The 27,181-nt window shown below is 39.7% G+C and overlaps 1 protein-coding gene across 3 annotated transcripts in view; it reads right to left on the reverse strand.

Annotated features, from left to right (window-relative positions):
• GAS2L3 (growth arrest specific 2 like 3) overlaps positions 1 to 27,181 on the reverse strand; it is a 36,013-nt gene that overhangs the window by 6,693 nt on the left and 2,139 nt on the right. For 2 of the 3 annotated variants that reach the window (XM_059681870.1, XM_059681871.1), the window contains exons 2-7: positions 18,152 to 18,199; positions 7,832 to 8,000; positions 6,358 to 6,473; positions 5,396 to 5,537; positions 1,376 to 1,439; positions 602 to 740 (exon numbers count right to left, since the gene is read on the reverse strand). In XM_059681870.1, coding sequence (XP_059537853.1) covers positions 602 to 740; positions 1,376 to 1,439; positions 5,396 to 5,537; positions 6,358 to 6,473; positions 7,832 to 8,000; positions 18,152 to 18,169 — 648 coding nt within the window. In that variant the 5' untranslated portion in view covers positions 18,170 to 18,199. Of the gene's footprint in view, positions 1 to 601; positions 741 to 1,375; positions 1,440 to 5,395; positions 5,538 to 6,357; positions 6,474 to 7,831; positions 8,001 to 18,151; positions 18,200 to 26,912; positions 26,960 to 27,181 lie in introns of all 3 variants that reach the window. The other variant, XM_059681869.1, reaches the window with a different exon arrangement.

The following is a 27,181-nucleotide window of genomic DNA, read 5'->3' on the forward strand; positions in this document are numbered from 1 at the left end:
TCTTACATATATTCTGTCACGGGGAGCGTCCAGAAAATCCCCATCAATCGGCTCCCACAACTTTCCGCCACCTGTCTTCTCCAAGTGCCAGTGTACCTTCTACTTAGACACCTTAGTAGCCCAGAATTCTCTCTCCTTGTCAGAATTAGAATTCCTGCCAATCCTACCTTCTAAATAGAAAAATACCTGTGCTCCTTTTGCCTTATTTCCACTATTACTGCTCGAGTTCAGGTTCTCATCATCCTGTGCCTGGAGTATTACAATAAACCAACATAACTTCTGCATAGCCATGAAAGTAGTCCTTATCATTTACAAATCAGATGATAAAACTACTGTGTTAAAAAAAAAAAAAAAGGACCAATGAATTCTTATGGCCCATAGTACCCTTCATGATGGATTCTAGCTTTTCTGCCCCAACTCCATTCCTCATCTTACACAAGCTACACAAAGTCACTTTTATCATATAGTGCCTTGAACTCACCAGGAGTGGGAATGAGTACTAGTGTATATTCTAAGTAAGAAACATTCTTTTAAACATAGCATCACCTGTGGCAAACTCGAAGACTAACACATCATGGTTGCAAGTGTGGCAGCTACTTACAGCTTCATGCAGCTCTTCATGCTGACAGCACGATTTGGGGATGCTGATGGAATCTTCAGGCCCAGAAGTATTAAGTAAGGTCTCTTCTAACTCAATTTCTTTCTCAAGTTTTACTAATACTGGTGGCTCAACCCCATACCTGAAAAACAATGAGGAGATTTCATCATTCCAGCAGTCTTTCCCAAGCACTTCCTTGCTATCACAATTGGGCTTATTTTAATTTTAAATGAAGTCTGTATGAGTCTCTTCCACCGATTATTTTACTGACATATCTGCAAATGCTTTTTAATGTCCCACAGATTGCCAAAATTCAGATGGTAAACTTCATACCAGAGCATATATTTGGATTACTGGATGCTCTCAATATTCAACCAAAGGTTTTAAAAGGCACCTTAAAAATCAGCCTGTGAGTAACGATGGGGCTGAGGTAGGTGGGGAAGATGCAAGGCTCAGCGTTCTATCAGCTCCTCTTTGTGTCCAGAAGACTTGCCTCCCCTTGAACTGCTAAAAGGCCACATGCTCTTACTTTATTCTTAATATAAACATTTTAAGTAACCATTTTTACAGTTTTATACTAAATGAAGGCAAGCTATATGAGCAGGCAGATGTGGACACGCAAACAGAATAAAGAAACAGAAAGAAAAAAATAGAAAAAGTTACTTTATTCCAATAAAAATTATTCTTTTATTTATAGAAAAATCATGTGCTATCTAAAATAAAGTAGCTTAAAAATACTTAGGACATTGAAATCCTGAAATATTGTGGAATACATACCTTGACACAATTCGACCAATTTCAAGAAGACAAAGATACACCTGTCTTGGATCTTTGTGCAAAACTGTGAAAAAACAAACAAACATATTCTAAGAGACAAAATTAAATAGAGAAATATATTTCTGGCATGGAAGAAGTAAAATAAAAGAATGATGAAGACATTACTTGTTGGGAGACTTTAAAAAGACATTTTTGTCATCTCCACATATTATTATTTTCCATTAATTTTTTTAAAAATGGTTGACAAGAAGAGGATGAAAACTTGCCATGAGTCCTTATTTGTATAGCATTTTAATTCTAAAACAACTAAGGGCTTAGGTAACATTAAGTTATTTATAATTCAGACCTCTCAACAGGAGATACATTTGAAGAGATACATCACCTCGGTTTTATTCTAAACTACCTTTAGCACAGGACTATGGGGTAACGGGCTTCTTAAACTCTTCAAAAAATAGAGGAGGAGGAGGAGGCCCTTCCTAACTTATTCTATGAGGCCAATATCACCTTGACATCAGAGCCAAAAACAGACATCACAAGAAAAGTAAAGACCAACATCCTAAGGCATTTGACAAAATCCAAGTGAATCTAAAAATCAAGTGGATAAATAATCTGATGAACAAGAATAGACTGGTGAATATAATAGAATCGGGGCATAGAAAGGGAGTGTACTGACTATTCTCGGGGGGGAAAGGGGTGTGGGGGTGCGGGAAGAGACTGGAAAAAAATCGTACACCTATGGATGAGGACAGTGGGGTGGGGGGTAAGGGCAGAGCGTGGGGTGAGAACCGGGTGGAGGGGAGCTATGGGGGGAAAAAAGAGGAACAACTGTAATAATCTGAACAATAAAGATTTAATTTAAAAAAAACAAACTTACTACAAAGCTATACTAAATCAAGACAGTATGTTACTGGTATAAAAATAGACATGTAGACCAATGAAATGGAATTGAGCATGCAGAAATAAACCTGTGTGTTTAGGTTCAATTGATTTTCAACAAGGGTGCCAAGACAACTAAATAAAAACAAGTTTTGCAATAAATGGTGCTAGGAAAGCTGGATATCTACAGGCAAAAGAATGAATTTAGATCCCTACTTCCACCATATACATATAAAAACAAAAATAAAACTAAAAATAAATCAAAGACCTAAATGTAAAAGCTAAAACTATAAAACTCTTAGAAGGAAACCTAGGTAAAAATCTGTAGGACCCTGGATGATTAGGCAATGGTTTTTCAGATATGGCACCAAAAGCACAAGCAATCAAAGAAATGATAAATTGAACATCCAAATTGAAAAGTTATGCATCAATTGACACTACCAAGAAAGGAAAAGACAACCCAAATTATATTTCTGACAAGGGCCTGGTATCCACAATAAATAAAAATCTCCTACAAGTCAACAAAACAAGACAAAATTACACTCGGAATTGAGCCAAATATGTGTATAATATATTTCTCCAAAGAAGATATACAAATGGCCAATAAGTTTAGCAAAAGATAAAAAGTACCTTTAGCCATTAGGGAAATGTAAAACACCATAATGAGATACCACTTCACACCCACCAGGATGGTAATATAATAATATGAAAAGAACAGGGGAGGAGGAGGAAGAAAGAATAATAACAAGTATTGATGAAAAGATTAAGAAATGGGAACCCCTATGCATTCTAGTGAGAATATAAAATGGTATGCCCACTCTGGTAGTTCCTCAAAAAGATAAACATAGTTACCATATAATCCAACAATTCCACTCCTAGGTATGTGCCTGAGAGAATTTAAAACCAATGCTTACCCAAAAAATTGTACACAAATGTTCATAGCAACATTATTCATTATAACCAAAAAGTAGAACTGTCCATTAGCTGCTAATGAATTTTTTAAATGTGGTCTATCCATACAATGGAATATCATTCTGCCATAAACAGATATGAAGTACTGTTACATGCTACAACATAAATAACCATTATGCTAATTAAAGAAGCCTGACACAAAAGGCCACATATTGTATGATTGATTCCATGTGTTTGAAATATATAAATCCATAGAGAGGAAAAAAAATAGATCGGTGATTGCCACAGGATGAAGGCAGTGAGTAAATAATTGGGCCTAACTGCTAGGTATGGCTTTTCTTTTTGAGTGATGGAAATGTTCTGGAATTAATTAGCGGTAATGGTTGCATGACATAGTGAACATATTAAAAACCACTTAAGGGTAGGTACATTTTGAAGTGATGAACTTTGTTATATGAAGTATATCTTAATATTTTAATGCTATAAAATAGAAGCTTCACATACTTAAAATGGTTATGATTGTACACTTTGTTCTATATATTTTACCACAAAATTAAAAAAATTTTAAATTAAAAAGGAAACTAAATGCTAAGCCTAAGAGTTCGAAAGAGATCTTTAAAAAAAAAATTAAGCAAAACAAAAAAAAACCCTGATTATTAGAACTTGTACTAAATGCACCAATATCATAGTAGTTGTAGATCACCTAACTTCGTTTTCCTGTTCTTACAGTTAAAAGCTCTAGCAAACTCCTAAACCCTAATAATAGTTATGTGATAAATTGCATATATACTGACTTCCTGAATGGAAATGACATTGTTCTCTGATTTATAAATAACATCTATTTATACCCCAAACAGAAAGCAATAAAAAGGCCTATGTTTGACTTTAAAATTCATACCCAAAGGATTTATTTTGAAAAATTTATTCAACTTGTTTCTCTGAACACACAGATATACTTTTAAATAGTGTATTTATTTTTTTAATTGCTTTGAGTTCCTAGTAAAATGTAAAAAATGAAGCTGCTCATCTCTGAGACCTTTAGAAAGTGAAAACATTAGCTCTTCAGCTCAATGCCTAGGAATGAATTAATGTTATTGGCAGTGCTTCATTTAGTTTATACTGACTGTAAGGACAGTGTGAAAATGTCTGCTACTGGGAATGAGAAATATACAATCTTATATCCTTTCAGAAGTAATAAACTGGAGAATTGAAAGCACTTCCTCTCCCTTCTGATCGATAGAGGCTGTATGTGCCATTAAATCAACCACATTGTCAATAATGATCAGCACACCCAGATTAAAGCAGCGTGCAAATCGGGGTGAAACATCAGCCACATCCATATTGTTTTTTATTCTCTAGTGCACAGGAGCATCCAGAGGCACAGCAGATGCGTAGCAGTGGGAGCAGCCACCCTGCGTGCAGGCAGCAAGGGTGTGCAACATCAGTCAAGAATTTTAAAATAATAATAAAACCGACTAAAAGTCATTTTGGCTTTTATTATCACCATGAACCAGCAATTCTAAACAATGTCAGTGATAAAATACTTCTCTCCACCAGAGCACACTACCCTGCCCTTGGAATGTTTGCTCCTATCAAAACATTATAAATTCTGTGTGTCTGTGTATACACATATATAGAGAGATACAGATAAATATGTATACACATGTATAAATGCTTTGAGGAACTATATAGTCTAAAACTTAGTTAGCTTCCACTGTAGTCACTGCACAGAGTATGTCAATAATTATTCAGTAGAGCATGACTTTTACAAATGAATTGTCAAAAACATTAATCCATTTAGATAATCAAGTTGGCAGCTGCTGTTTACAAGGTAAATCTAAAACCATGAACCTGAATCCCTTCGTCTTCTGTTATTTCTATAATTATCTGGTTAAAGAGGACTTACTAGTAATTTAGACCTGGTAGAGTAATTCTTGATGAAAACATTAATTAGTAAAGCATTCCTCCAGAAACTTCCTGTAGCCAACTCATTCAGGACGTAAAATATTTCTAGGGTATTCTAGATATATAAGATCTTTAACTATACATGAAAAGCTTAATATATTTAATTTAGAATCAGATTCAGATTCTCGAGTGATTTCACATATACTTAAAGTGCACATTTTTCTAGGAAAATGAGATGTGGCATTAGAATCCTTATTTGGAAAGAAAAATTAGAAATGCGGTATTTAAAAAATCCTAATAAACATTAAACAAAATAACAACACTTACCTAAACCTTCAGATTCAAAGAGGTACGTCTCATCAACCCCAATGTGCCTACACCAGTGAAGGAAGTTCGCAGTATTGTCTCTAGCAAAGAACGAACCAGAGGCAGCATCTTTCTTACAGGGCACTTTTCTCATTGGAAAATTCTGGAAAAAACAAAAGAATAACTTCAAAAATGCATCATGGATATTTTTATTAGCTAACCATTCTAATCACTAAAGAAATATTCAGTGCACTGAATGCAAGTAAAAAGTATACAACATTAGGTAGCTTCAAAATTATTTTGTCTTATTCTCCTTTAGTATAGTTCAGAAATGACCTGGTTAAAATTAGCAGTAGGACCGAAGCATTTCTAACCTCTTTCTTTTTGAAATGACACAAAAATCTTTTTAATTTAAAATAAATTAACTTTTAAAAATGACACTCTAATAATTCCAAAGTATATCTCCATGGTGTCTCTCCATACATAGTTCAATACCAACACAGAATTACTGTCCTGTTAAAGGTTAATAGACAACCTCATGTTTGCTTCCTTCCCTATTCGCAGATTCATAAATATGATTCTGAGTTTCCTGAGGAGACTATCAAAAAGGAAGTAGTAGTCCATTCTTAATTCAAGTTCTTTGAAAATTGATGATCTAAGTTTTACAGAACCCTAATTATTTGAGTATGTGAATCAAGAGTATTTAGATAATCCTGCTGAGGTTTCGAGATTTTTAGTTTTATTTCAGTTTAAATTTTTACTTGAATAAGCAATTCATGCATATGATTTTTTAAAATGCATTAGTCATAGTAGACACAACGTAAGTGTCTCTCCCACCCTACCCCTCAGTTCCTCTCTCTCTAAAGATAACCACTACTACCAGTTCCTTATATACCCCTTCCTGTTGCTATTATTTTCCAGAATTAAAATAGTCTTGTTAGTTTCTCTAATGTATACAGAATATATGTCCAACATCTCCTTACCTCTGGTTCTTCAGAGCTGTAGGCTTTCACCATGTTCTGAAGAACATCAATCAGTTGGCATAACAGCACTCCATTATCAAGCTCTTCCAGTAATCTTTCTGCCTTAACTTCAATACCTAAGAACATATCCAACGTTAAGATTCTTCTAGAAATAGTAAATTCAAAGACTATGGTTAAAATTTAATTAAATGTAACTAGATTATGGCTGAAATACTAGACAAATGTTAGATCAGACTATAATCATTCACTCTTCAAAGATACAGCAGAGAATGCCAAAATAAAAAATGACAACTGAAAAATGTCTGTGATGTAGTACAGGAAAAAATTATTTGACATGTCTTTATTTCATTTTATTTTTAATTATTTTATTTTCTATTATTTCATTTTTAAAAGACCAAAGTGCTGTATGTTTCAATATTCACTATTAAGGTTAAGTTTTGATTCACTGCACATTACTACTGCTTACACAAGAAAAGTTCTCTATAAATAAGATGGAATTTGTTGCAACTTAAAAAGTAAAGATAGTAACCTAGCAAAGACTCAGGGAATACTAACTTTTCACCTCTAAAATACCTTCTTTGGAAGCTTTATTACACAATAAACTTTAAAAAAGTTTTTTTCTAAATCAAACTGATACTAGATATCTGAAGTGAGTGTATGCTGTGTTTTAATTATCTCGGGAAGGTCACAGATGAGCTTCATATATCTTTTTCACAAAAACTCTGCAATATTACATGAAATTCTGTATTAAAAAGAGAATTTTTCTGCAGAGAAAATTCAGGGCACTTATCATATTGTTTAACTGAATAAAGCAATATGATGCCAGACAGTATCCAACCGGACATTTCCTCCTAGGTGTCATGAATAATCATTTTAACTGCAATATGAATGCCATTCAGAATCCCATGTCTTATACAGGATTAAAGGGTGGGGGGTGGAGGGAGAATCAGTAAAATATAGATTCCCAAATTATACCTACATACTTAAAAAATGTTTTTAATATTAACAGTGAAAATGTTGATTATTCAAAGTTCACTGACCTCTTCTATTAAACCTCAAACTTCCTTACTATTCAAGCCCTGAGGGTCAGGATGAAATAGGACAGTGGTTCTCAACCTTCTGGACCTTTAAATACAGTTCCTCATGTTGGGACCCAACCATAAAATTATTTTCGTTGCTACTTCATAACTGTAATGTTGCTACTGTTATGAATCGTAATGTAAATATCTGATATGAAAGATGGTCTTAGGCGACCCCTGAGAAAGGGTCATTCGACCGCCAAAGGGGTCGCGACCCACAGGTTGAGAACCACTGAAATAGAATATCCTCCCAACTAGAATATAAGCTTTGTGAGATTTCACTCACAGGAGTATCCCCAGCCTCTAGAACAAGCACTCCTTAACAAGGAATATGGTTCTCAATAAATGTTCACTAAATACAAGAATACAATTTTGAATGTCTTTTCAAGCCTTACCTAATAAACCAGATAACCAGATTGACAGATCTTCTTGCATGGGCAATAGGGTGGCTTTGTGCCTCACAGCTATCCACTCATCATACTGACAAACATCAGCCAAACCTGGCCCATGTCTGGGGGTCAGAGGGCTCCGTGGGCTTAGAGGCAGGTCTTCTCCAAACCACACCTAGAGAAAACGCCAACCAAATGAATGGATGTGACCTTGTTAAGTCAGCAGAACCCACATTTATATTTATACATGAATTACAGACCATGCATAATACAATATATGCAAATATATATAAACTGGAACCAAACTATTAGTCGAGATACTTGAGGCATTGTCAATATCCACTACTTTGGTAAATGTAAGTGAACCCCCCCAAATTAATGAATGGATTCTACTATCAAGCCAAGAGAATAAAAGTCAACAATTTATATTTTTACTTCACTTGTTAGATAAGTAAGTTTTATAAGTTACTTGACCAGAGTCTCAGCATCTTGGCTGTAAGATGGGTTAATGAACATTGCTTTATAAGATACTAGGGGCCCGGTGCACGAAATTCATGCACGGGGTGTGTGTGTGTGTGGGGGGGGGGGGAGTGTCCCTCAGCCCAGCCTGCCCCCTCTCACATACTGGGACCCCTCAGACGTTGACCCCCATCACCCTCCAATCGCAGGATCGGCCCCTTGCCCAGGCCTGACGCCTCAGCCAGAGGCGTAGACCCCCATCACCCTCTGATCACCTGATCGGCCCCTTGCCCAGGCCTGACGCCTCCGCCAGAGGTGTCAGGCTTGGACAGGGGACCCCCATCTCCCCCCGATCACTGGCTCTGGCCCCCGCCCAGGCCTGAGGCCTCTGGCCCAGGAATCATGCCTGGGCAGGGGACCCCCATCTCCCTCTGATCGCTGGCTCCACCCCCCGCCCAAGCCTGACGCCTCTGACCCAGGCTTCAGGCCTGGGCAAGGGGACCATCATATCCCCCCAACCCCCGGCTCCGCCCCCCGCCCAGGCCTGATGCCTCGGCCAGAGGAGTTGACCCTCATCACCCTCCGATCACCAATCACCGGATCGGCCCCTTGACCAGGCCTGAGGCCTCCGGCAGAGGTGTCAGGCCTGGGCAGGGGACCCCCAGCTCGCCGCGGTTGCAGGCTCCGCCCCTGCCCAGGCCTAACGCCTCTGGCTGAGGCGTCCGGCTCGGGCAGCGGGGACCTGCAGCTGCAGCGGCCCCGCGATCGTGGGCTCCGCTTTAGGCCCAGGCAAGGGACCCCTAGCTCCCGGGACTGCCAGCTTCGACCGTGCCCAGCTCCCATCGCTGGCTCCACCCCTACTTCCTGCTATCACTGGCCAGGGCGGAAAAGGCGCCTGATTCTCAGATCATGGGGCCGCCTTTGCCCTGCCCCCCAGCTCTTAGCTCCCCCCTGGGTTTCCGATCACTGTCAGTGGCAGGGGGCTTCTTCCTGCTTTCCCTTTCGCCTCCCTGCATTGTGCCTACATATGCAAATTAACCGCCATCTTGTTGGCAGTTAACTGCCAATCTTAGTTGGCAGTTAACTGCCAATCATAGTTGGCAGTTAATTTGCATATAGCCCTGATTAGCCAATGTAAAGGGTATCGTCGTACGCCAATTACCATTTTTCTCTTTTATTAGTGTAGATATCCTTGTAACATCTAGCATTGATCCTAGCAATATTTGTTCAAAAATGGATAAACTGAATGAATGCATAAATGGCATTTTAAACTTTAAATCATAATAAGAGTATTATCTTTTAAAAAATATTCTAAATAATCTGGTCTGTCATCTGATTTTGCATGGCCCATAAGCTACTAAGTATGGTTTTTACATTTAAAAATGGCTTGTTATATAAGTACCTACATAATTGCCTCAAAGTTGCCTGTTGACTCTCAAAGCCAAAAATATTTACTACCTGGCCAATTCCTAGTTTAGAATAAAAATTGACATAAACATACTATCAAACCAGCACTTGCATATTTTTTAATTTTTACAAAACTTTAATACAATATTATTTAGAGAAAAGACTATCAATACTCAATGCAGAAAGGGGAATAGAGCTGAAGTGAAATGACAGGCAGAGAGAGAGGGGGTGTGGGGAGAGGGTTCTTGCAGAAGGGTGGCTTGAAATAAAAAGTCAGAGTTTGAATGAAGTAAGAGAATTTCCACCAATGAGGACAGCCCTGGCTGGGCACAGAGTCAGATCCTGAGCAATATATAAGGAGGGTGTCCTTTGGGAACGAAGGGCGAAGGTCCCAGTGCAGGGTGTCAAAGATCAAGTGAGCTGAGAAGGGCAGCAGCTCAGGGCGGGGTAGCAGCAACAAAGGAAGATCAGTTACACACACGAAGATTTACCAAAGGGAACCAGGTTTCTCACTGCCAAAGAAGAATGGTACAAATATGGAATGAGAGAAAACTAGAATGAATCCTATGATGTTGCAAAAGAATTTCTTTTACCAAAAGCAAAGAAGTGCTCCAAGAATGATGAGGACGTGCCAAAAGGAGACAGACACCAGCCCGCAGAGACTCTAGTGTACCGGGGTCCGACCCCAGCTGGTCCAGGGGTCCCCAAAGGCGTGGACGGAGTCGGCGAAGAAGGAATGACACGGAGACAGTGTTCAGTTGATCAGAAGCCTAGCCAGGATCTCTAGCCAAGTTCTGATCTAGATCTCCAGAGAGGTTCTGCTTCGGATCTCCAGCGAGGTTCTGTGGCCATGTTTCCTCGCTAGGTTCTCCAGCCAGGTTCTGTCTGAGATCTCCAGCCAGGTTCGGTCACCAGGTTCCAGTCAGGTTCTCTTGCCATATCTCTGTAGTCGGGTTCAGTCCAGGATCTCCCGCCATGCTCTCTCGCCAGGCTTTGCCTCAAAGCTCCGAGGCCAGTCCCTGTCCAGGATCCTCCTGCATGCTCTCTCCAGTGAAGTTCTTCTGTCTCTAGAGAACGTTCTGTGTAGGTTCTGTGCCTAGGCTCTGTCTCTCTTGGTCCTGTCTTCCAAGCCCTGTGTTCTCAGTTCTGTGTCTGAAGTTCTGTCTCTTGCTGTCTTGTTACATCTGTATTTATACCAGTTGATTCAATCCCATCAATCTCTATTCCAAAGGTTAGGGCATTTCTTATCTCCATTCCAGGGAGTAAAGATTATGTAGCTTAAGCATGATTGTTCGTAGTTAAAGTGATTAATTACCCGCCTGGCACTTAGTTAAGGGGTTTTATTCCCTCCCTAACTTCAGGGGAAAATCCCTACCTGGGGAAACAACCTTTCTCAGAGGTGACCTTGGTTAAAACACATAGTGCCAAGAAGGTGAGCAAACATATTAAGAAAAGTATGCCATATATGCCAGGTCCCTTGAAACAGCAAGCATGGACCGGCTCCCAGCACTAGTGGAGTGATGGCGACCCTTTTGAGCTTGGTGTGTCAGCATTTTGAAAAACCCTAACTTAACTCTGGTGCTGTGTCACATATAGAAATTTTTTGATATTTGCAACCATAGTAACACAAAGACTTATATTTTTTATATTTATTTGATATATTTAAATGTCATTTAACAAAAAAAAATCAACCAAAAAAATGAGTTCACATGTCACCTCTGACACGCTTGTCATAGGTTCTCCATCACTGCTCTAGTGGCTAACTCAAAAGCAATTTAAACATCAAAATAATGAAATAAGTGGATAATACAAAAAATAAAATAAATATAAGTCCATCTATATATATAAAAGCCTAAGTGACCATTCAACCATTCAACTGGTAGCTATGACTCGCACCGACCATCAGGGGGCAGGTGCTCAATAAACAGGCATGGAAACATGGAACAGATTGATGAATCTGAGAGGGAAGGCGGGAGGGGGAGGGCGGGAAGAGATTAACCAAAGATCTTATATGCATACTAGAGGCCCGGTGCATGGATTTGTGCACCAGTGGGGTCCCTCGGCCTGGCCTGCGGGGATCAGGCCGAATCGGTGCACAAGTGCTCTGACATCCCCCAAGGTGTCCCAGATTGCGAGAGGGTGCAAGTCAGGCTGAGGGGCCCCACCAGTGCACGAATTCGTGCACTAGGCCTCTAGTATAGATACTAATGAATAAATTAGAATTTTGAGGAGGAATGACATTTTTTATACAGTTTCAAAGTACTTCCCCTTAAAATAATTATTACAAAGGGGAAAAGAGAGTCATTTTACAATAGGGAAACCTGACAGGTGGTGCCGGGAGCCGGTCCATCCTTGCTGTTTCAAGGGACCTGGCATATATGGCATACGGTTCTTAATATGTTTGCTCACTTTCTTGGCCCTGTGTTTTAACCAAGGTCACCTCTCCGAGAAAGGTTGAATCCCCAGGTAGGGATTTTCCCCTGAAGTTAGGGAGGGAATAAAACCCCTCAACTAAGTGCCAGGCGGGTAATTAATCCCTTTAACTATGAACAATCATGCTTAAACTACATAATCTTTTCTCCCTGGAATGGAGATAAGAAACGCCCTAACCTTTGTAATAGAGATTGATAGGATTAAATCAACTGGTATAAATACAGTTGTAACAAGACAGAAATACTCAGAACTCAGAACACAGAATTTAGAACACAGAACTAGAGACAGAAGAACTTCGCTGGAGAGAGCATGCCGGAGGATCCTGGAGAGGGACTGGCCTCGGAGCCTAGAGACAGAGCCTAGCGGGAGAACATGGCAAGGGATCCTGGACTGAACCTGACTACAGAGATTGGCAGGAGAACCTGACTGGAACCTGGACACTGAACCTGACTGGAGAGCCTGGACAGAACCTGGCTGGAGAACCTAGCGAGGGAACATGGCTACAGAACCTGGCTGGAGATCCGAAGCAGAGCCTCTCTGGAGATCAAGACCAGAACTTGGCTGGAGATCCTGGCTAGAGATCCTGGCTAGGCTGCTGATCAACTGAACGCTGTCTCCGTGCCCTTCCTTCTTTGCCGACTCCGTCTACACCTTTGGGGAACCACTGGACCCGCTGGGGCAGGACCCCGGCATATGGCACTCGGGACGGATCAGACTCCACCGTAGGAAGAGGGTGGATAGTCTTCGCCGACTCCGTCCACACCTTTGGGAACCCCTGGAACAGGATTCCCTTAGGTAAGCCCCCCCCCATTGAGAACCCCCACACTCGGGACGGATCAGACTCCACCGTAGGAAGAGGGTGGATAGTCTTTGCCGACTCTGTCCACACCTTTGGGAACCCCTGGAACAGGATTCCCTTAGGTAAGCCCCCCCCCATTGAGAACCCCACACTCGGGACGGATAGGACTCCACCAGGGTGCTACAGACCCCCCTATAGAGGATAAGTAGGGTAAGAAGGTGGATAGTACAGAACTTAGATTGAGAAGATGTGCCATACTGAGTCCAAAGAAAGAAGACTCTGTATTGATTCTTAGATTGAGAAGATGTGCCATACTGAGTCCAAAGAAAGAAGACTCTGTATTGATCTTTAGATTAAGAAGATGTGCCATACTGAGTCTAAAGAAAAAAGACTCTGTATTGATCTTTTAACATATGTGCTTGCTAGCAGAGGAATTAAGGTTACTCCCAGTCAGACAGAACGTTTTATACAAGAAGTATGTCCATGCTTTTCTGAGGAAGGAAAGGTAAATGTAATGGCATGGGAGAAGGTAGGCCCAAGGAGCCTTATCCTTAACCCCACTGCAGCCTTTCTACCCTGGGAAAGTGCAGGATTGGCAAGCTCTCCCTGGGATAATAGATCAGGACTCAGGTAATAGCGGAAAGCGCCAATCCTACTCTTAAAATGGATATAAGAGAGCATTTGAGGTTTTTCTTTTTAATGCTTGCTTTTTAAAAAATAAAAAAGGGGGAATTTGCCGGGAGCCGGTCCATCCTTGCTGTTTCAAGGGACCTGGCATATATGGCATACGGTTCTTAATATGTTTGCTCACTTTCTTGGCCCTGTGTTTTAACCAAGGTCACCTCTCCGAGAAAGGTTGAATCCCCAGGTAGGGATTTTCCCCTGAAGTTAGGGAGGGAATAAAACCCCTCAACTAAGTGCCAGGCGGGTAATTAATCCCTTTAACTATGAACAATCATGCTTAAACTACATAATCTTTTCTCCCTGGAATGGAGATAAGAAACGCCCTAACCTTTGTAATAGAGATTGATAGGATTAAATCAACTGGTATAAATACAGTTGTAACAAGACAGAAATACTCAGAACTCAGAACACAGAATTTAGAACACAGAACTAGAGACAGAAGAACTTCGCTGGAGAGAGCATGCCGGAGGATCCTGGAGAGGGACTGGCCTCGGAGCCTAGAGACAGAGCCTAGCGGGAGAACATGGCAAGGGATCCTGGACTGAACCTGACTACAGAGATTGGCAGGAGAACCTGACTGGAACCTGGACACTGAACCTGACTGGAGAGCCTGGACAGAACCTGGCTGGAGAACCTAGCGAGGGAACATGGCTACAGAACCTGGCTGGAGATCCGAAGCAGAGCCTCTCTGGAGATCAAGACCAGAACTTGGCTGGAGATCCTGGCTAGAGATCCTGGCTAGGCTGCTGATCAACTGAACGCTGTCTCCGTGCCCTTCCTTCTTTGCCGACTCCGTCTACACCTTTGGGGAACCACTGGACCCGCTGGGGCAGGACCCCGGCAAGGTGGCATCTTAACTGAGTGACAAAAGTGAACACCATTAATAATGGGAGAACCAAAATCATAGGCCACTTGATAGGCTGCAGAGAGAAAACGTAGCAGCCCTCTGTGACATTGCTGCCAAAGATGCATAACCTGAATTGAATCATGAAGGAATATCAGGCAAATCCAAAATAAGGGAAGCTGTACAAAATAACTGATAATTAATATTCAAAGAGGGTCAACGTCATTAAAGGCAAGCAAAGGTTGAGATACTGTTTCAGACTGAGAAGGACTAAAGGGACATGACAATTAAATGAAACCCATGATTCTGAACTGAGCACTATTGGGACAACCAGCAATTCCTGAACGAGGTCTGAGAATTAGACGGTAGTACTGTGTCAGTGTTAATATCCTGATTCTCATTACTGCATTGTGGTTGTGTAGGAGGATGTTCTTGTTCTTGAGAAATACACACTGAAGTATTTGGAGGCGATTAGATTGGCAACTCATTCTGAAACAGTTCAGACAAATATTTCTGTGCTATACTTAACAATTACTTTGTAAATTTGTGATTACTTGAAAACAAATTTTTTAAAGTATAGGTACAAGTAATACCAATATCCTTTCTTGACTTTTAAATATAGTTCATTTTCTCCCTAAAATACATTAAACTTACTGAGGTTTATTTGAAGCAAGTCTTACTTTGCCAAATCACAAGCCATAAAACCATAATTAATCCAGACAAATTATGGAGAAAACAACAGCAACTATTTCTAATCCCCCATGATAAGAAAAAAAACATGCTTTTGGAAAAAAAAAATCCCAAAAGCAAAGAAAGAACATGAATATATATATACCACAAGAGGCGAGCAGGAGTAGCAAAACTCAAAAAAAAAAAAAAAAAATCCAAAAAATAAGAGAAACATAAGTTATTTGAGAGACATCATTTCAGGAATTGAGGGTAGGGTTTGGGAAATGAACTCCTAAATATCTAAGAATCCTATAAAGTTTTAGGAAAAAAGATAAGATTTTATTTATTTACCTAAATTCTCTTAAAATTATTTCAAAGGAAGTGCAGCAAAGATTTAATATCTAAATCTGCCCTTCATAAGCATGTATAATACCTAGCACATGGTATTCAGCCAAAAATATCTGTTGGTATCATTAAGGAAATAGATATCAGCAAATGACTGATATCAAAATCAAGATGCATCTACAATCAACAGTATATTATAGTCAATGGAATATGTTATTTGTCCTTTAACTATTTGGCTGAGCTGAAAATAGGCAGAAAGATGCAAATGTTTGTCAAGGCAAGATGTGCATTAGCTAGGAGGGTGGTTTTGAAATAAGAAGTTAACATTAACAAAGGTCATCCTAATATCTTCCATATGAGGAAGAAGAGTATTTCAATTTTCCTGTTATTGCAAGCAGAAGACAATAATAACCTGGGCTGGTCAGTAGCATATTAATGTTGCTAAAAGTTAGATGTTAGCCCTGCCGTGTATGGCTCAGTGGTTGAGTGTCGTCCTGTGCACTGAGTGGTTTCCAGATTGATTCCTAGTCAGGGCACATGCCCAGGTTTCGGGCTTAATCCCCGGTAGGGGGCATGCAAGAGGCAGCCAATTGATGTTTCTCTCTCTCCCCCTAGCCCTCTCTCTAAAAATCAATAAATACATGTATTTTTTTAAAAGTTAGATGTTAATAATAAAAACTTTATGTACAAAGGTTGTTCTCAAACATGCAGAAAGTTGCCATATTGCAGAGAAAAGGGCTATTCTTACATAGGCAGTCTAGATGAACCTGAGTAGGTACATAAACTTGCTTACATTTAGGCAAAATTTTCTGCCTACGTACAAATAGCCCTTTTTCTCAGAAAATTCATACCTTTTCTCAGATTCTCAACAGAGGACTATGAACTAAAAGAGATCAGGAACTATTGTGCGTTGGTTGTTAGACTGTACTTTTATATGCTGGTCAAAATGAAAGACCAAAAGAAAAAGGCAAGTAAGATCATATTGTATTAAATTAATAAGAACCAATTGATAATAGCCATTTACTGATAACTCCTCTCTGTAAGGCACTTATGAATAACTAGATAACTAGTATAGTTGGCAGAGAAAGAGGTTAATATCCTGGGAAGTTCTCACATTCATCACAGGCAGAGAAGCAAAAATTTCCTTGAGAGATGTCAAGAATGTGTCCAGAGAAGAATCAATATAGATGGATCTGTGGAATCTAGATTATAGAAGGTTTTATGGAACTATAAGACAAAACTATGAAAATATTCACAAAGTTAAGAATATATTAATGGCCATTAGTGTAGAAATGAGAAAATCATGGTCAATGTGGCAATGATAAAAAAGCACACTATAAGAAATCAAAATATATAAATCAACATGAAACTTATGGCATTTCTGAGACTTGGATAAAAAGAGAACACAAAGAATAGTCAGATAATAAACGGTTTGAGTAATACAGTTCTCAGCATACTCAATATGGTTTGAGAAGACCAAAGGGGAAGACTAAGGCCTTCTAGGAGACTGCCGTGGATTTCCAAGTCCCACGAGGAAAGCAGGATAATGGAACTCTTTATTAGTGGAGTAGAAGGATAAGCCGCATAGCATAGGAGGGGGCACAAGCAGGATCACATTCAGAGTTGTTCTTAACCGCTTGGTAAATTCTCTTCTCTGGCTATCATCCACTGTTAGCTAGATAAGCCTCCTTTCTTAATAAAATAAAAAAGAAAAAGTAAAAAGAACGATATGCATGACCCAGGTATAGTCTCCAGTTTTACATCTTGATAATTTTGTTGGACAAATGATACAACCAAACTTCTGAAGTGCTTATTATGCAATACACATTCTAGTAGGCACTTTGTGCATGTTATGTCACTGATTCCTCACAACTATCCGACAAAATAAGTGCAATGACCCTCACTTGAAGCATGGAAGCAGACATTCGGAGAAGTAAAATAAAGTAACTTGTCTGAATCTCACAGGGATGCAGAACTATGATCAGAAATGAAATCTGACAGACTAAAGCTTTCACTTGCCAAATTTTATTATTAGCTGCCTGCATCTTTCTCATAGACCTTCAATGTGATTTTTGTCTTTAAGTGAATAGCCAATGATGTTCTATTTATAGCAAAAGAAAAAAAAAAAACTTAAGAGGATATCAGAAAAATATAGCAAATACTGTACCAAGCCTGGAAATCATTCAAATGTAAGATCATTCTGGTTTATCTCATTATCCTCATCTTGCTTTCCCGTCCCCACCCCCCCAAAAAACAGAGGAACAACAACCAAAAAAGCCCTCTTTAAATTTTAATAATTGGTTATTTATAGGCATTATGAGGCACATGTACAATTATCTAAAATAAAAACTTTATATTTGTATTTACTGAAAGCTTTTTAAATACAAATATATACTAAATTGTAATGGGAGGAACACTATAACATATTCGACTTTTTTTCCCAGGACAGTATAAATAAGATGGGCCCACCAACCCTAAGGTATTTTTTATTCTTATAAATATTTAATATAAGACTAGAATTAGAATCCTTTCAGATATAGAAAGTGAAAATATAGTATTCCTGTTATTAAAAGTCGATGCTTAAAAAACTAGCACAATGAAAATATTTTGATAATTTTAGTATTTTACTAATTATTATAATTTTATTATATTAATTTCATAAAAATATTTTTCCCAAAACACTTACTTGAATTGCAGGCTGCATGGTCAGTAATACTCAAATCAAATCGCTTTTCTGAAAATAGAACAAAACATTAATATGCAGACAATGGCAGCTTTCCTACTCCCCCAAAACTTCAAATTATAAGGAATGTGTTTTACTCTATTTGATTGAAAACTTAAAACTTTTTCTTCTAATTGGAATCATTTGACGATAAGATCAATAATCATTCCTAGCTTCTTCCTTCATAAAAGCACTTCATTTGAAACAGGAAAACATGGAACACATTTTAATATCTAGTTTCTGATACTAGCACCAAAGTGATTCTTTTTATTTTTCCTAAAACAGAGAAAGGATGCAAGGCAGGGAATAGGGGTGATGTGGCTCAGGGTCCTAGTGCACTCCGTCCCCTCCCCCCTTTTTAAATTTAGTAATCTACCAAAAAAGAAAAGGCTGTGTAATGGGAGCTCTAACTAGCTATATGATTGCAAGCAAGCCAAGTCTTGAAACATCTGGCTTCAAAGTAATTCTTGAAGCTTCTGGCTAGCAAAATAAAATTAACAATAACACTTAGCCAATAAGTCTTCCTAATTCTCCCCTGAAAACATAATGTAAACATATATATCACAGCAACTGAAACTAAAAGTTAAGTATCTCCCATCTGACCTTTACATTGAGGTCATAAAAGTTCATCTGGACTTTGTATAACTTCACGAGCTTAACCATGAGCTTCTTTTGCCAGAGGAAAAGGTAATAGACACAAACATCAATTTTTACTATGAGACAATATTCAATGCCTTTCTATAATTTATCATAAATTATTTTCTCTACTAGGTGCTAAAGATAACATCAACAACAAAAGAAACAGCACAATTTAGCTCCAAAGTACTCTTCTTGAAATCTACAAGAAGGAAAACCACAACTTTTATTATGTTAGGTTAATAAAATTCTTTAATGCATTTTCAGAGAGGAAAAGAAATGAAGAGTTTAAAAACACTCAATAATTAGACTATGTAACACCTTGGAAAGCTTCACTGCTTAGAGCAGTATACTAGTTATTCTTTATTGTAAACCACCATTAAAAGAGTCTAAGGAAAAAAATCTAGTTTATAAGGCTGTAATGCTATCAATTTCCAAGGAAAAGTTATTTTCTCCTCCAAGTTACACCAGACAGACCTCCGATACAGGCCAACTGCACATACTGCCTTCCTCCTTTCAGGGACATTTCTTCTGGTGCTGAAGTTGAACTTGAGCTAAACCTAACTGAAAAGTCTAATATTACATCATATTTTCTTTGCGGGAAGGCAAAGGATAGCAGAATGTCCTTTTGATGTCATTTTCCCTCTCTGCACCGTAGCAAAAGGGCAAAGTACAACTGGGCATTACTAATGAGCTTGTTATGCTTCCCACGAGCCAAGTCAGTGGGGAATACATTTTCCTTTAGCATAAATAATCCTTTGTCCCCAACAAAGATCCACAGTAAGAAGCTTCCGAGACCATTTTTTAAAAATGCAGCAAAGAAGCTGCTCCCATTAAAATACGGAGTCCCACACAATCAGACAAGAACTTTAACAGTTGGAACTGCCAACCCAAAACAAAAGAAGGCCTAAATGACCAGGCGTGTGCAAATCAGGAACAGTGATGCTTTCACAAAGAAGCTATCACAAGAATGTTTAATCGTTGCATTTTTATAGAAAATTCAGCAAAATTAGTTTTATGAAAGAAATGAAGAATTTGTGCATAACCTCCAGTCACTTGAACTTTAGCAGAAAGTTTTTTGAATTACACTTCTTGTGCAAAATGGTAAAACTACTTTATAATGATGACAATAAGAGAACCATCTGGGTTACCTTTAAAAACAAATTCTTTAGTAAAATACTCAGATAAGTAGGCACTCAGGTAAGTTTTAGCACACCTTCATATATGAAAAAGTATCATGTACACAAATATATGCTTTTATATGAAAACTTTTATTAAGTGATGAGATTGGATCAGTGAATCATCAATTAATGAGTACTCATCGTGTCCCAGATATTAAGAGCTAGTTATTGATATTTTCTAGTCACTCACTATCCTATCTAATAGAAGTAATATGCAAATTGACCATCACTCCAACACACAAGATGGCCAGGGGAGGACAGCTGTGGGGGAACCAGCCCTACAGGGGAGGGCAGTTGGGGGGGACCAGCTCTGCAGGGAAGGGCAGTTGGGGGGGGACCAGCCCTGCAGGAGAGGAAAGTTGGGGGGACCAGCCCTGCAGGGGAGGGCAGTTGGGGGAGGACCAGCCCTGCAGGAGAGGGCAGATGGGGGGGAACCAGCCCTGCAGGAGAGGGCAGTCAGGGGGGACCAGCCCTGCAGGGGAGGGCAGTCAGGGGGGACTGGCCTGCAGGGGAGGGCAGTTGGGGGGCCAGGCCTGCAGGGGAGGGCAGTTAGGGGCAATCGGGCCTGCAGGGGAGGGCAGTTAGGGGCAATCAGGCCTGCAGGGGAGGGCAGTTAGGGGCAATCGGGCCTGCAGGGGAGGGCAGTTAGGGGCAATCAGGCCTGCAGGGGAGGGCAGTTAGGGGCAATCGGGCCTGCAGAGGAGGGCAGTTGGGTGCAACCAGGCTGGCAGGGGAGGGCAGTCAGGGGTGACTGGGCCAGCAGGGGAGGGCAGTTGGGGGCAACCAGGCCTGCAGGGGAGGACATTTAGGGTCGACCAGGCCGGCAGGGAAGGGCAGTTGGGGGGGACCAGCCCTGCAGGGGAGGGCAGTTGGGGGGACCAGCCCTGCACGGAAGGGCAGTCAGGGGGACTGGCCTGCAGGAGAGGGCAGTTCGGGGGGGACCAGCCCAGCAGGGGAGGGCAGTTAGGGGGGGACCAGCCCAGCAGGAGAGGGCAGTCAGGGGGGACTGCCCTGCAGCAGAGGGCAGTTGGCGGCAACCAGGCCTGCAGAGGAGGGCAGTTAAGGGTGACCAGGCCAGCAGGGGAGGGCCATTAGGGGTGACCAGGCTGGCAAGGGAGGGCAGTTAGGGGCGACCAGGCCGGCAGGGGAGGACAGTTAGGGGTGACCAGGCTGGCAAGGGAGGGCAGTTAGGGGCGACCAGGCCGGCAGGGGAGGGCAGTCAGGGGCAACCAGGCCAACAAGGGAGGGCAGTTAGGGGTGACTGAGCCAGCAGGGGAGGGCAGTTGGGGGCAACCAGGCCTGCAGGGGAGGACAGTTAGGGGTGACCAGGCTGGCAGAGGAGGGCAGTTAGGGGCAATCGGGCCAGCAGGGGAGTGGTTAGGGGCAATCAGGCAGGCGAGTGGTTGGGAGCCAGCAGTCCTGAATTGTGAGAGGGATGTCCCAGATTGGAGAGCGTGCAGGCTGGGCTGAGGCGCGCGCGCGCACACACACACACACACACACACACACACACATGTGCACGAATTTTGTGCACCAGGCCTCTAGTTCTCTTTATAAACTATCATGTGTCTCAGGCATTTAGTCCCAAGAGTAGCATCTTTCCTATAGTCCCAGTCCTCAATCTGCACCACAATCAATTCTTGATTGCTTCTCACTGGTTTTATTACCTATTTTCCTCTCTTCCTTGAAAGTCTTGGTGTCTACTGTCTACTTTTTTCCATAAATCAATCATTCTCAAATAGAGACATTTTGTTTTTGAAGCTACATATTAACTAGCAACTTATTGGCTTGATTTTGTTCCTGTTTTTGTCTCTGTCCTTTTCCAGAAGCCTTATTCAAGTCTTTGCCAACTTGAGGAAGTCGCTTTGGGGGGAAAAGACCTCTCACATGACCATGACCAAGTACAAACTATACTCTGACCCTGCTGGGAATCTCTCACAAGACAAAGAGCTTCCATAGACAACATAAGTGAAGACTACTACACTTGATTTTGAAACCGGAGAGAAATGTTAGGGACACAGAATGTGCTCATCCACCTGAAACCTAACTGGATTTGGGCCTAACCCGCTCATCTTAAAAAGTCTCAGTCATGAGGCCCTCAAGATTACTTATGGTAGGCTCTTTATACCAATCTGACTTCAGAGCATGGTGGAAGAAAATGCCAACCTGTTGAACTGATCCTTTGTCCCATAGCTGTAGGCTTTGAAATTGAGTACATTTTATTCCTCACCCACATTATAAGATATAGTGGGGAGAGCATGAGGTGGCATGTCTCAGTGCTGGTACAAATCAGAGATAAGTTTAGAAAAAAATGGCAAAAAACGTGGGAAGGTTTCTTCAGAAAAATAGTAACATGAGCACCACTGCAACACAAATACTAGTACATTCAACACTCAGCCACCAGGTCACTGTCAAGATACATAAGTTGCAAGGATATGGCAAGTGCCAACTCAGGAATAGAGGCTACTACTGAGGAGACGAGGAAGATGAGCTCAGAGAAGCATGCACAGAGGCCTTTCAACAGTACTGGTAAGATTCTATGTCAGGATAAGTGGTAAGGACACAGGTGTTATAATATATGTCTTTCTAAATGTCAAAGAAAAACACTTTATCATTTTTTAATGCTTCAATTAGAGAAAATAGTTGAAGATAGCCACATCCCTGATGTATTCAGGAAACAAAAAAGAACAACTTTCTCAGCTTCAAATTTTTCACTTATTTCCTAATTGCCCAACAGAGAAAATAGAAATGTTATAGCCATACCAAACATATTTCATATATTTTTATATGTACTCACCATAAAGGCCCCCCTGTGGTAGTAGAAACTAGTAGAAACATCTGATGCATATTCCAGCTCTAGCAAATATTAGCTATAGGACCTTGGGACAGCTAACTTCTCTGAGCCTCAGTGTTCCCATTTGTAAAATGGGACACCACCTCCTCCCTCGTGTGGCTGTTACAATGATTATATGAAATGATACAAATAAAGGACCTGGCACATAGCTAGCACTTCAGATGTTACAATTAATACTATGAGACATAATTATAGTTCATATTTTATAATTTATCAAACTAAAGAGATAAGAAAACAAGGCAAATAATGCTCAGAAATCATTAAATATAATTTGGAAAACTTCTTTTACTAACATCAAAATAAATATGGTTAGAAATAAAAGTGAAACCTTTAAATACCCACATCCTAATTGGGAGGATAGTGAGATGTGAATTTGAGGGTTACACTGCTGGCTTGGAAGATGGGGAGGAGCCAAAGAATGCAGGTGCCCTCTAGAAGCTGGAGAAAGGCAAGAATGGACTCCCCAATGGAGCCTCCAGAAACAAGACAGCTTGACCGACGCCTCCTTTTCAGCTCATTTGAGATTTTTGTTTGCCCAAACTGTCTATATATATAAAAGCCCAGCAACCGAACAGCAGAAAGACCAGAACGACCAGTCCACCAATCACTATGAGGCACACTGACCATCAAGGGGCAGACGCTCAATGCAGGAGCTGCCCCCTGGTGGTCAGTGCACTCCCACAGGGCTGCTCCTGCTGCAGCCACTCAGATGACTGGGATGAGCGGTGCTCCCACAGCGGGAGCAGCTGCTCAGAGGGTGGGTCCGCAGCCGCTCGGCTGACCTGGATGAGCAGTACTCCCACAGCGGGCCCATCCCTGCAGGCCACGCCCCCCACCAATGCATGAATCCTGTGCCTCCCGCCTCTAGTAGGATAATAAATGTGTGCTACTTTAAATTGCTAAGTTTGTGGTTATTTGTTCTAGCAATAAAGGGAAACTAACACACTACTTAAGTGAAGAAAGGAAGATTTGCCCAGAGGGTCAAGACATTTGACCCAAGCTAGAGAAAGCAATAGGTATCAGCGAGCCCAGCATGTTGAAATTATAAGAAAAAGGGCACCAGTTTTATACAGCATGCTTAAAAAAAATGCAAAATTTATAGGTAAAACACATTATGAGTGCCATGTATTTGCTATTATCACCACCATCACCACCACCAAATGCCCCTGACTTTGTATATTTAAGATCATTTTTACATTCATTCACTCACTTATATATTTACTAAGGTTTCCTGTATTTAGTTTCTCAGGAAATGACATCAAGATTCACGGAGTTACCAGGTCATCCTTGATTCCTTCCTAGCTCACACCTCTACTTCCTCCTCCTGGGTTCCTCATCCAAAACAATCAATGACCAAATCTTGTTACTTTTATTTCTAAATTTTCTCTTCAATACCTATAGCCACTCTTCTGTTCAAGCCACCATCATCTTTTCCCAAGTTTACTGAAACACACTCCAACCAGGCACCCTTTCTTCAGCCGTGCAAGCCTCCAACTGTTTTCCATGTACTACAGCCAGAGTGACCTTCACAAACACCCATCTGAGGACATGGTACTTACTCTCCTGCTTAAAACCCCTGATGGCTCTTCCCTGCCTTTAGGATAAAGTCCAAACTCATTAACAAAGCAAATAAAGCCTTACAGGACTCCCTTCCAAACTCATCCCTTGACCCTTACACTTCCACCATATGAACTTCTTACCCTTCAAGCACAAGCTGATCCATCTACATGGAACACTCCCTGCTTCCTCTTCTTTCAGACTCACTGCTACCTATCCTTCAGATTCAGTTCCTTTAAAAGTGTCCCTGAACCCACTCCTCAATTTAGGTTATATAGCGATATATGCTTCAATTCTACTGTACTCTATACTTTTTAAAATAAGGTCCTTGAGGGAGTAACAGTCTCCATTTCTTCTATTTCTATGTAGAAATCAGTGCTGAAATTACTCCTAAATATAATAAATGTTGTAGTTATTACTAAAAGGAATATAAAACAATGATATAAATGTGTGGTATATTCATTTAAGAGAAAAACAGCTTCCAAAGCCAAATAAAGACTTTGAAGAGAAAGAAGATTCTCACAGTTTAATAAAACATCACACATTACTTGCAAAAGATATAAACTGTTCATTTGTTGGGAGTCTTATTTTTTTTATTTGAAATTTTCCTTTCAATGTTTGGCAGAGATTCAACCTGAATAACTTAATTTTATGTTAGACAGAATTATTAATTTGTCATAAAATTTTGTGGGATGCAAAAAATTTTTTAAAGAACTTAAAATCAGTTTGCCATTATATATGACAGACTAAAAGACTTTATGGAAAACAAAAACGCAGAGACACTAATACAAAGACATGGAAAAACAATACTAAGTGTCCATTAACAGGAAACTGCTCAAATAATTTATGGGACATTCATACAGGAATTAGCCACTTGAAAGACTATATGATACAGCTTCCTCTACTAATCTGGAAAGATATTTATTATATCTTATGCAACCAAAAGTATATATAATTATATTATTGAGGTCACAATGTTTTCTAAATTGTGTGTGTGTGTGTGTGTGTGTGTGTAAAAAGAAAAACTTTTTAACATAAACAATTTTTTCACCAGCCAATTTTTTGGGTGAATCTAAAATATTAACAAGTCATTTATCAACGGAAAACAAAAGTCATTATGTTTAAAACTATATAAAGTGAGCCCTTCACCATAGCTAATATTATACTTTCTTACAGAAAAGTTTATGCTGTGTGACAATAGGAAGAAGTCTCTAACAGTCAGCCCTTCAGCAATATCCAGCATATAATGGTCATAATACTGTAAATTCCTATAGAGCTTTCAGCATCAAAGATGAATTGCATTTAGCATATCTGCTACATTTTATTACATTCTTGGAAATTAGTAATTCATTTAGGAAATACATGGTAACTTTCTGTTGAAACAACCTACTTTGTAACAATGTAATAATATAAAAAACCTTTTTGAGTTTTTAAGAGAAACACTAAAGAAATATAATTATAATTATTGTCTGTATCTTGTAAACATTACTTCTGAGGCATATATCTAAGGCAGTTAAATTTCAATTAAAAGTAGGGAAACTGAGACAACTGACAGACTCAAGTTTCCTATTTTCTCAAATCCTATGTACATCACATGGTTCATTTGGTATATAAAGGTATATCTGATAACAAAGTAGAGAAAGCAAAAATAGGAAGTAAAACGTACACAGAGCGGCATATATACACAGACATGTTACTATAAGAAATTACAATATCATAATACTTAGTAACCTTAATTCCTTACTTCCCTCATCAACAGTTAGCTTGAAAAAAAATTTAACAACAATATAAGTAAAGCACATCGTGCCCAGTACATTCTAGGTAATAATGTATTTAACTGAACTTTCTTATCTCCAAATTTAAATTAAGATTTATAGGGGGGAAAAAGATAATGGAGGAGTGCTGTTTAGTAAAAATATAGTGAATAAGCAAAAACTAAATGTTTTTGCAAAAATATAAATTAGGAAACATTATTTCTGAACTGACCAATTCTCCAAACATTACTATAAGTGTTTTAGTAATAGCATGTATATTGTTGACATTATTCTCTTATCACACACTTTGATTTACCATCACAAGTTATTTCTTATTATTTTTTAATTAATGAAGTATCAAAATAAACCCATATAGCAGAAATGAACCCACAAACAACTCTGTGCAGAGAAGTTTGCCTAATGCTGGGAATATAAATGCAAGGGCAGTATGATACAAAAAAGAAGCTAGATGTTTAAGTGAGGCAATCTGGACTGAATTCTGATGGACCTTACTTAGTAGGTTATGTCCCTTCTCTGAGCTTCAGTTTCCTCACCGATAACAAATGAGATAACACCAACTACAGTGCAGGATTACTACGAGGTTTAACAATAATGTAAGTAAAGCACATTGTACTTGGTACATTCCAGGTAATAATGTATTCGATAATCAAGAATGTTTAGTATGTGCCAGATACTACTGAAGTGTCTTGCATGTACTAATCAGTGAATGATAACTATCATACCTCTGCACTGCCTTCACCTCTGCTCCTCTCCGCCCTTTGGGGGAAACCTGAAACATGTAACACAAATTAAACAGCACAGAAATAATGATACCTGTGTGTCAGGCATTGTACTGAACTAGTTGTGTAGACTATTTCATTTAATCCTCAGAACAGCCCTTGCATCAATAAGGGAGGATCTATTGTTAACAGTCTTTTACAGAGTTGGAAATTTAGGCTTAGAAAGATTAAATAACTTGCCTAAATTCACACACATAGTAAAGTCTGATTTC

Source organism: Myotis daubentonii, chromosome 2 (assembly GCF_963259705.1).
Source record: "Myotis daubentonii chromosome 2, mMyoDau2.1, whole genome shotgun sequence".
In the NCBI taxonomy this organism is placed as follows: Eukaryota; Metazoa; Chordata; class Mammalia; order Chiroptera; family Vespertilionidae; genus Myotis; species Myotis daubentonii.